At 34.3% G+C, this 12,022-nt stretch overlaps 1 protein-coding gene across 1 annotated transcript in view; it reads right to left on the reverse strand.

The window, feature by feature from the left end:
- CCDC191 (coiled-coil domain containing 191) overlaps positions 1 to 12,022 on the reverse strand; it is a 96,388-nt gene that overhangs the window by 64,731 nt on the left and 19,635 nt on the right. The window contains exons 4-6 of the mRNA XM_031959684.1: positions 9,314 to 9,484; positions 5,673 to 5,851; positions 469 to 692 (exon numbers count right to left, since the gene is read on the reverse strand). Of these exons, the coding sequence (XP_031815544.1) occupies positions 469 to 692; positions 5,673 to 5,851; positions 9,314 to 9,484 (574 nt within the window). The remainder of the gene's footprint in view (positions 1 to 468; positions 693 to 5,672; positions 5,852 to 9,313; positions 9,485 to 12,022) is intronic.

Genomic DNA, 12,022 nt, shown 5'->3' on the forward strand with positions numbered 1-12,022 from the left:
TCCTTTTATCAATGATAGTAAGAACAGTGAATGCTCCATATTCATACTTACTCTGATACCTCAAGGAGCTGTAATTTCATGAGTGTGATTCATAAATGATCCCTCCATCAAAGCAGATCACAACCCCTCCATACCTTAATGGGTGGTCTTCATGCATGACTAGGGCTGAAAAAAATTCATCTAGTGATCAAACTTCTGGAAAATCACTACTTGCAAACTTAGCCTAGGCTGAGCCTTGGATAATAAAAACACACAGTCTTTTTTACCTGCCCCACACTCAAGTCTTCCCAGCCAGCATTTTTTACACTGTAGCCTCAAGCAATCTGGATCACCATCACACTAGGACGAAGCATTGCCCTGGATATGCCAAATATTAGAAACTAAGGCACCCAAAGCCTTAGAACAACTGTAAAAGGAAAAGCTTAAACTGAGATCCAGTTCCATCCTTTCCCACCACCAAGATCTTACATTTTCCATGCTTCCTGAACAGTGCGTCTTCTTTCAACCATTCGTTTCCGCAACCTTATCATCTCCTTTTGAATTTCTTCTTCCTCTTTCTTCACCTTCAGAGCATTCTTTTTTTTCTCTTCTTGTACTAGATACTGAGCTTCCAAGAGGGCTGATTTTTTTAGGGCCTTCTCTGCCCTCTGACGCTCTAACTCCTTCTGTCGTCTTAAACGATTTTCCTTTACCTGCAAGGGAAGAATGCAACGGGAGTGGAAGTATTTGGTGGGGCACATTTTTAGGGTCATTTTAGACAAGTGGAAGTGAACAGGCAAGAGCTTTCATTCACCTTTTGAAATAAAGGTACAACAGAGTAGGGATTATGACATGTAAGTGGAAAAAAATGTGATGTTAACATGTAATGTATCAAATTCTAAAAGTTCTGGCATAAGATGCCATTGTAAAAGTCAACAGTAGGATTTTAGAGATCACCTGTACTATAGAAGAGGGAGTTTGTTAATGGTTTAAGGAAGCCTCATTTGAAATCTCCTAATTTCTGACTTATTCTAGTGCTCTTTCTTTTTTTTTCCAATAGTATTTTATTTTTCCAAATTCATGTAATGATAATTTTCAACATTCATTTTTATAAAATTTTGTGTTCAAAATTTTTATTCTTCCCTCCTTCATCCTCTTCCCTGCCCAAGATAATAAGCAATCTGATATAGTTTAAGTATGTGCAATCCTTTTAAACATATTTCCATATTTGTCATGTTGTGAAAGAAAAATCAGATCAATAGGGAAAAAAAAAAACATGAGAAAAAAAGAAACACAAACAAAAAGTTGAAATAGTATGTTTCAGTCCACATTCAGTGTACATAGTTCTCTCTCTGGATGTGGATGGCATTTTTCCATCCCAAGTCTATTGGAATTGCCTTGAATGACCACATTGTTGAGAAGAGCCAAGTCCATTACAGTTGAACATCCCAGTACTCTTTCTAAATGAAACAGGAAATTTTATAAAGGGATCTCAAAATATTTGGGAAGCATCCATATATTTAATGGATCATATCAAAAGTCCTGAATTCTAAAAGTTCCTTATTCTTCCTTCTCCCCTTTCTTCTTCCTTCATTTTTTTAAGTCAACAAGCATTTATAATATGTATTGTCCTTATTTGGGTTATCTACATGCTTTGGCACAGAGAAAGGGAATAAGATTCCAGGTAGCTATATGACATCATGAAGGATAATTATTTGTAGCTTAAGTTATTCTATGTTCTCTTTACAATTATATGTAGTTATAATTATATTATACATGCTGTCATTTTTGTGAAAATGCCTCTGAATCTGGGTATACCAAGCAGCCAAAGATATGAGATTTCCCCTTTGTTGTTGACAGCACAATTTCTCTCTAATAACAATAAGGAAATGAGTGGACCTTAGTTCAAACATATAATTAGTATTAACTGATTAAAGTATATAAAATATAAAAATACATTCCTACTTAATGCATTTCCTCTACTTTCTGGGCCCATCTCATTTTTCCAAAAATTTTGAGGAAGAAAAAGATTTTCCCTTCCCCCTCCCCACCTCTGCTGCATAATTTCCCTTTTGGCAGAAGCAACAGTCTTAAACCTCTGAGGCTCAGTAAAAGCAATAGAAGATCTGTGGACTGTGTTTAATTAAGTCCTGTTTCTAGAAATGAAATGGGAGAGTTTGTTAATAATCTTCAGCTGCTCTTATCAAACTTTCAGAAGCTCTGAAGGGAATTGCTGCTGCTGCTGCTGTTAGTTAGACAAGAAGACACGACAGAAATTATGCTATGGACAGCAATACTTTGAAGGCTTGTCCTGCTGGGCAATTCTTGCTTGCATAATTCTCTCTCCTTAACATTCCCTCTTTTATTTTCATGGTAAAATACTTGAGGGGAATGGTTTAATTCATCACCCAAAATATGCTAAACCTCCTGTTTTTAAGTATTCTCTAGCACTTAGCACAGTGCCTGGCACATAACAGGTGCTTAATAAATCTATATTGACAGATATATTAAGTACCCTTTGCATGCTAGTAGGCACAATACTCATGAAAAAAAATTTTTTAAGACATGTTATCTTTGCGTAGTTTATGATTTAGAAGGGCAGATAAGATATGTACATAAATACTCTACTCTACTATGCAATGCTATGCAAGAGGAATCTCAAATTCAACATGTCCAAAATAGAATCTATTATAATGACGATAATAGCTAGCATTATAGGGTATTTTAAAGTTTGCAAAGTGCTTTACAAGTTATTTTATTTGATCTTCCTAAGAAGAAGGTGTTATTATTATTATTATAGGAAACTGAAGCTTAGAAGTTAAATGATTTGTCCATGGGTCACATAGCTAGCAAGTATGGCAAGATTTGGATTCTGACTTCCCTCCTAAACTCACCCTTCTTCTAAATTTTCCTCTTGCTGCTGAGGGCACCATCTTTGTTTAAGTCATCCAGGTTCACCAGATTCTTCCTTCTTCCTTCCCACGCCTATATCCAAGCAGTTGCTAGTCTTGGTCAATTTCAACTTTGTGACATTTTTTTGTATGTCTTTTTCTTTCCATTCACATAGTTCCTAAACTAATCCATTTTTCCGTCTATTTTCTAGGCCATTACTCCTTTCCAAAGAGTTTGAGAAAGAAGATTTTAGTTCAAGACTTCATCTCTCACTTGGACTACAATCACCTCCTAAATAGACCTCCAGTTTGTAGACTCTCTTCAATCCATCCTCCACATAGATACCAAAATAATCTTCCTAATGCTCAAGTGTGACCATGTTACTGCCCTAGTCAAGAACCTTGTCATTTGCCTCTAGGATAAAAATCAAGTTCCTCAGATTGCTTTGAACACCATTTTAAAGTCCTTTAGAACCTGACTCCAGTCTACATTTCCAGATGTACTACAAATCACTTCCCTTCACAATTCTATGCTCCAGTCAAATTGCCTATTTACAATTCTTCAAACTCAGTCCATCATTTCACTTATAACGATCCTTTCCCTTTCACATCTTAGAACCTCCAGCTTCTTTCAAGGTTCATCTCATGTGCCATGTTGTAAAGAAAGGCTTTCATTAATTGTTAGTGTTTGCTGCTTCTTCAAATGATCTCGTATAGAATTATTGGTTTATATATGGTATGGGCCCAGTGCAATGAGAATTCAAGGCTAAAGATTTTTTTTTATTAATTTTTAAAATTATTTTTATTCCTAGCACCAAATGTAGTGGCTTGTATCTAGTAGGTGCCTAATAAATGCTTTTTATATTAGACTGGAACAGGACAAAAGGTAACAGTATATGACAACATGAAAAAGAGTGTTATGGTTCTTGAGAAGAATAAAGGACGAGGATCACCTAGGACTTAGTCCAGTGGAATGAGCACTGAACTTGGAGCGAGGACACCTAGGTTAGAATTTTGGTTTTGTTGCTTAGGACCTGGATAAGTCAATTAGCCCCTTTCAGTCTTTATTTCTCCATCTTTAAAATGGAGATAATAATAGCACCTGCCTCCCAGGATTGCTGTGTGGATCAAAAGAGAGAACATATGCTTTGTAAACTTTTAAGTGCTAAATAAATATTAGTTGTTATTATTGTTGTTATTAATTCCCTTTGTTTCCTAGTTTCCTTTATAAAATGAAGGAGTAGTTGTTATTATTGTTGTTATTAATTCCCTTTGTTTCCTAGTTTCCTTTATAAAATGAAGGAGTAAGTTTAGATAATCTCTACAATCCCTTCCAATTCTAATAGCCTACCAGTCTATAAGAATTGACACTAGTTGGACTCACAGAAGCCTAGGAATGAATTGGCAATCACATAGGACATGAAGATTAAATAAGTAACTGATATATGATCAACTGCTTTGAAAATCTTAACACTATGTAAAAGTTAACTGTTATTAACTATATAAATGCTAGTTATAGCACCAAAATACTAATAAAAGCTAACATTTACAAGATTTGTAAAGTGATTTATCATTTTATCCTTTTATGATGATGAAAGAATCTAGTGTACAACTCTATCCAAAGAAGACTAAATAGGTTTCCTTTAGACAAAACTATAAAGTCCCCAGTTTTTTCTGACATCAAGCTTGTGTCATGCTTTGTCACCTACAACAAAAGTGTAAAGGGCCTGATGTCATCCACAAATGCACTCATCCCTCAGCATCACAGAATGTCAACATCCTAAAGCAAAGGTATCAAATTCTCTTCCTCATACCCAAACCAGATTAAAATGTTGATGGAGAAATGTTTAACAAAATAAATAAAAAATAACACACTTGAAAATGTTAATTTGTTTCTAATCTGTTTCTATTTGAGTTTGACACCACTGTTGTAAAGGAACTCAGAGACCATCTAATTTAAATTCTAATACATACCAGTTTATCAACTGCCAGGTTTTTACTAAGTTCTTAAGCCTTTTGACACTAATTGTAGAATGAGAAATGATCTTTAGATAAAGAGACTTCAGGCAATCTACAACAGGTAATTGATTCTAGGGAGGAGGATTAGTGGTTATTCTGGCAATGATGTGATAGTAACTAAAGTTGCTCTGAATTCAGGTAAACTTATTTCAGTCATTTTAAGTTGTTTTGGTAGGAGAGAGGAGGGAAAGAGAAAAGAAAGGTATAATCATTCCAGAAGTAGAAGGTCACATGAGCAAAACATTTGTGATAACCACCATTTGTGGAAAGGAAGTCTTAGGTTCATTTTTATTGAACATGGCTGAATAAACTTAAGGTGCAATGTGAACTTTTTACCTTTTCAAAAAAGAATCATGCAATTATTAAATTGAGTAGACTTGTCACTCACAAGAACCTTTATGCTATTCTGGCATGACTATCATAACTCAAATCACTTGAAATAAAAGCCTAGAATGTATATTTATGATAAGGAATGCCATACATCAAAGTTAATTCTATCCATCTAGATGACTCCATCTATCCAGTCTGTTTTCCCATCTCTGAAAGAAATCAGGATCATTTATTCTTTCTTTTCTGTTATTCTTAAAATGTTGGGGGTGAACAACTCCCTGCCTTCAGCCCATCCTTCTCCTTAGTTCTTAATTTGGCTTTCATTCTAACACAATCACAGATGGTACCCTTATTCATAACAAAGTCTAAATCTTTATTGAAGCTTATTAAATGTGTTACACAAAGAATGCTTCCTGTTATCCATTTCAATTTTGTTGTTTTTTTCCCTCCCACCTGCTTATGTCTCATCTCCATGGTAAGACGGGGATCCTTCTGCTTTTTCTTTTCTTGATTTTCTTTCATTCCAAGGTCTTCCAATATCCCAGAATCCACTACATCTTTATGAAGAAGATGGTCCATAAATTTTTTAACCGTGGTACTTTCTTCTTCTTCTTCCAAATGGCCACACAAATCTGAAAGAAACTCAGAGTTGTTATAATTCTAAAATTAGATCAAGTCACTGTGTGGATTGCACTAGCTCCTCCCAGTATCCTTGACCACTTCAGGATGTATCCGCTCTGAGACATCCTCTCCTCATGGGTGGATTCTGGCCAGGATTATCACCTCTCAAGGGAGCTCAAACAAGCTCACTTCATAGCTAGCTCAACTCACTCTCCAGATCACTCCATTTTTTCACCAACAGCCTTGCCTCAGAGATACTTCCTTCCTCCCTCCTTCCCCACCAATTTTCCTTTAAAGTTTATCTTTCCCTACTAGAATGTAGGCTCTTTAAGAGTAGGAACCGTTTTGTTTTCTTTGTAAATACAAGACCTCTATCCTTATCACTTAGTACAGTGCTTAGTCACAGTAAACACTTAATAAATTCTTTATTTATCTATATATTTAATAATTATGAATTGATTCCTAGTAAAAAAAAATAAAAGCATACCTATAAATTTTCAGTACAGCCCTTCATTTGTTATCTACAACTACAATGAAACAGAGCAATCTTCATTCACTAGAAACTGCACTTATTGATGCCAACAACCTGTTCTAATCTTTCTGGAAATCCCCATTTCTTTGAACACTGGGAGACAGCATTTTTTTCTAAACTTGGCCTCTAGTTTTACATTCTGACTCTTGATTTATTTGTTGCCTCGCTGACTGTGAGAAGCCAGAGTAGGCTTAGGATCTGCTGTTGTCCCTCATGGAAAACAGGAACTGGGGCATTTGTTTGGTTTGATTTTTCTTTGCCTATGGTGACTTAGGAAAAAGAGGCGACCCACATGGCAGGTGGTGGAGGGGGTACACCATATGGTATATATATTTCTAGAACCCTAATGGGTCCAACTCTCTAAGAATAGTTCTGTAGTCTATGAATCAAAGCAGGTTCCCAAGAGAGTGTCTAAAGTGGTTTAGAATCTCTGATTCTAAGGGAAAAGAACCAAATCGCTCTGTCTTCCTTGGTATTCCTTGGAAGCCACCGTGGGAATCATAGGAATACTGACAACCATATTTTTATGGACAAAGCAAATAAATACAAGGTGTGGAGAGCAATATGGAACTATGCCCAAAGAACTATCAAACTGTGCATACCCCATGATCCAGTAGTGTTTCTACTGGGTCTGTATCCCAAAGAGTTCTTAAAGGAGGGAAAGGGACTCACATGTGCAAAAATGTTTGTAGTGGCAGGAAACTGGGAACTGAGGGGATGCCCAGCAATTGGGGAATGGATGAATAAGTTATGGCATCTGAATATAATGGAATATTATTATTCTATAAGAAATGATCAGCAGGATGATTTCAGAGAGACCTGGAGAGACTTATATAAACTGATGCTGAATGAAATGAGCAGAACCAAGAGAACATTGTACATAGCAACAAGAAGATTATATGATGATCAATTCTGATGTATTTGGCTCTTTTCAACAATGAGGTGATTCGGACCAATTCCAATAGTCTTGTGATGAAAAGAGCCATGTAGATGAGAGAGAGGTCTGGGGGGGCTGAATGTGGATCACAACACAGTATTTTCACCTTTTCTGTTGTTGTTTGCTTGATTTTTTTTCTTTCTCAATTTTTTTTCCCTTTTTGATCTGATTTTTCTTGTGCAGCATATTTGTGAAAATATATATAGAAGAATTGCACATGTTTAACCTATATTGGATTACTTGCTGTCCAGGGGAGGGAAGTGGGGAGAAAGAAGGGAGAAAAATTTGGAACACAGGGTTTTGCAAGGATGAATGCTGAAAACTATCTTTGCATGTATTTTGAAAATAAAAAGCTATTACTTTTAAAAAAATACAGGTTGTGTGACAGTTCAGTTTTCAGATGGCTTCAAAGCTCACTGGACTACCATGTCCAAGAAATGCTGATTAATTAACGAATCAATGTAAAGTGGAACAGGAAGTTAGGAGTCATTTTGAACATTTTTAATAGTAATATATTTGAAGGAAAAAGGGCATTCTTTTTAAATTTTCAGTTGGCATCCTAGGGATAGCTAATACATCTGAAGACAAAATTTTGATTTTTAAAAAATAGGAATAATAGGTTGGAATCAACAGAAAAATTTGTTAAAGAACTAAATGTAACTCATATAATTATGTTCAAAAATCAAGAGGAGAAAAACCAGCCTGACAATATAAATATGACAACATAAACGTGAAAAAGATCTAAGATCTTTGCTCATGAGTTTAATCTAATAATGTGACACAGTTGCATACATATATACATATACATACATACATACACACACATATGTATGTATACCCAAACACACATACATATTTATATCTCAACTTTGAGCTGTACATTAAGAGAAGCACAGCACTGAAATCAAGAGAATTTGTGGTCTCACTGTACTCTGTGAACTACATCTAGAGTACCACAGTTTGGCTTAAGATAAACAACAAACTGGAAGGATCTCAATGTGTCCAGAAGCTAAGAACAACTGGAGAACTAGGCACATTTAGCCTGGAGAAGAGAAGATTTGGGAGTGAATTTGGTGCCTTCAAATGACTAAAGGGCTGTGATGTTAAAGTTTTAAAGGGTTGAACTAGAATCCATGAGTAGAACTTATAAGAAAGCAGTTTTTGGCTCACTATGCATATGGATAGAACTTTTTTTACTCTTTGAAGCTGACGATGGAACCAGTTGCCCTGAAAAAGCACAAAGTTTTAAATTTATCACTAGATTTATTCAATTAGTGCCTGGAATATTACTCGTTAGGGATATTGTAACTATCAAGTAGGGAAAAAAACTCTGGTCTATATGAACTTTAAGGTTCTATGGCCTCTATGAAATCCAGGCCTTTGACCTGGATCTTACAGGATTATGGATCAAGGGGTTCTTTTAAACTCTGTATACTGTACTTCAGAGAATACCCAGCAGTGGTCACCATCATCATTCATTGAAAAAAAAAAAAAACAAAAAAAGGATCTCTGAGGGAGATATTTGATAGTCATTCTAATCGTTTAATTAGCTTTTATGAAACCTAGCTTGGCAGTAAGGTTTACAAATTAAATGATTTTTGGTGATGTTTCCTGAAATGATACTTAGTATCAATCACTTAGGAAAAGTGAAAAAAGACTTTCATTTATTATAAGCAATGATTAATAAAACATGAGAAGATAGTTTAGAGAATAACTATTATGATTATAAGCAGAATTTTAAACAATATAATTTTAATTATAGCTGGAACTAAAATATGATTTTTTGATCTCTTGTCTCCCGAAGTATCATTAATATATTCAGGTTATAGTACAAGGAATTTAAATAGAATTAGAATAAATATGACCACTAAAACCAAAAATAAAACTAAGTTTGACTATTTAAGACAAAATTAAATTATACTTCAAAAAATTCCCAATAATTCAAAAATTATTCAGAGAACTAATTTAGAACTTAAAGCTTAGGCTTTTCATATATGTTCTTACCATCAAATTTTTCAAACTTCCTACTTTCATCAACACCATTCTCTCCTGGTAAAGAAGTAACATTGGGCACAGGAGATGTAACATTGGGCACAACATCCCCATCATCTTCTTTATCACTTGTTAATTCCATTTTAAGTTTTGAGTCCATCCAGTCATTAAGCAGTTCCTGAGCTAATAAGAAAACAAAAATAATTCCTTGTTACTATTAGAAGTTATTTTAGATGCAATAAAAACAGCAAGCCTATTTTGGAACTTATTTTGAACTTGACAAATATCAACAAATATAAGCATTTCCATATACTTATGGATTGAAAAATTCAAATCTACCTCAGACATTTACTGAGAAAATCACTTTAATCTCTCTTTGCCTCAGTTTCCTCATTTGGAAAACAGGGATCATAACAGCATCTATAAAATGGGGATTATAATAGCACATCCCAAGGTTGTTTTGAGGATCAGTTACAATACTAATTGTAAATTATTTAGCCTACTGCCTAGCACATGGGAAACACTATATGTTAGTTACTATTATTATATTAAACTACAAAACTATTAGTTACTGAAACTTTCGTTTCATGACTGTCCTACTTGTTCATGTCTCCTGAACCTCTACCGTATTGTGTATTTAAAAAAAAAAATTCAAGGACTCTCTCACTACCAAATTCCCCTCCCAATTTAATAAGGAAAAAAATCAAACAAACAAACCTCTTTCAACGAGTATAATAAAGGAAAACAAATCCACTCTTTGGCTATGTCTGAAAATATATCTCAATTTGTTCTTTGAATTCCTCACCTCAGTCAGTGCTGGGTAGTGTGCCACTTAAGTTCTGATTGGTCATTATATCAAGAGTTCTTAAGTCTTTCAAATTGTTTTTCTTCATAATGTTGCTATTGTATGTATTGTTATCTTGGTTTTATTCACTTCATTCCACATCAATTCATACAAGTCTTTTGAGGTTTCTCTGAATATGTACCTATTGTCATTTCTTATTTTTTCAAATAATAGTTTTTTATTTTCAAACTATATGCACAGTTTTCCACATTTACTCTTGTAAAATCTTGTTCCAAATTTTTCTCCCTTCTATCCACCTCCTCCCTAGGTAGTAAGTAATCCAAATACATTAAACACTTCAATTCTTTATACATATTTCTACATTTATCATATTGCATAAGAAAAACCAGATCAAAAAGGAAAAAAAATAAGAAAAAAACCAAGCAGACAACAACAAAAAAGTAAAAATACTTTTTTTGTGATTCATAAGTCCCGACAATCCTCTTTCTGGATGGAGAAGGCTCTTTCCATACAAGTCTTTTGGAATTGCCATTTCTTGCAATACAATAATATTTCATCCGATTCATATACCATAGGACCATTTCCAAATTAATGGGCACCTTTTAGTTTCCAATTTTTTGCTATAAAAATTGCTTCTATGAATATTTTTATTCAGGTGGGTCCTTTCTTTGATCTCCTTGGGGTACAGTTCTACATCCATTTCCATTTAGATTACTTTCTTAGTTACTTAAATGCCTCCCTAAATTTTAACTATAATTTTTCAGATATGAGTATCAATTTTTTATTACCATTAACTATATATGTATGTATCACACACACACATACATACATACACACAAAGCTGATGGTAATAAAAAACTGAAATTATTTTTCCATACATATACATACACATACATATATAAGCTACTATGAAAAGGATGCTATAATAGATAACAGATATAAGCAGATAAAAGAAATAGTCCTTCATTTTAGAGGACTTCAATGAAATTGAGATGCAAGATACGAGAATCAGCATAGTTAGTACAAGGGGAACAGCAACTATAATTATACCACTTAGAATCTTATTGGATGTGCACTCAGGCACTTGAATTGAAATCTTGTTCATGACACTGACTTCCTTTATTACCTGTAGTGAGTCACCTAACTTCCCCTGAATTAGAAGTATTTTTTATTTTATATTTTAGAAGGGTATGTATATATTTTCATTATTATTAAAGTTTTTTATTTTCAAAATATAAACATAGATGATTTTCAAGAGTCACCCGTGCAAAGCCTTGTGTTCCAAATTCCACCCCCCCTTCCTCTACTCCTTTCCTTATTCACCAAGTAATCCAATATATGTTAAACATGTGCAATTCTTCTATACATATTTCCACAATTATCATGATGCACAAGAAAAATCAGACCAAAAAGGGAAAAATGAGAAAGAAAACAAAATGTGAGCAAACAACAACAAAAAGAGTGAAAATTCTATGTTGTGATCCACACACAATCCTCTCTCTGGGTGCAGATGGGTCTAGAATTATTTTTAAAAGGGGAAGAGGCTTATTAAAGATATGTTAGTCCTGCCACAGATTTCTACCTCAGAGAATTATAAAGCTAGTGCAACCATTATCTAAATTAATTATTGAACTACCTATATCACAAGCTGTTTGTAACCAGCTTGTTGTACAAATGTATACAATGAATACAAATTGTAGGTGGTTATTAAGAAGATTATATTGATACTTTCTTAATAGATCCAAGAGAGGACAGAAGTGTGTCCTCCATCTGATCCACGACTCCTATAAATCTGGCACAAAGGGGTTGATCCAATGAGCTGGGGGTCTTCCTCTAGATCTCTTGGCATTGTAGGGATAACAATAGAAACATGGATGCTCTCCATTTGTTCTCTCCTACTCTTATTGTTGTTGTTT

Source organism: Sarcophilus harrisii, chromosome 3 (genome assembly GCF_902635505.1).
Source record: "Sarcophilus harrisii chromosome 3, mSarHar1.11, whole genome shotgun sequence".
Lineage (NCBI taxonomy): Eukaryota > Metazoa > Chordata > Mammalia > Dasyuromorphia > Dasyuridae > Sarcophilus > Sarcophilus harrisii.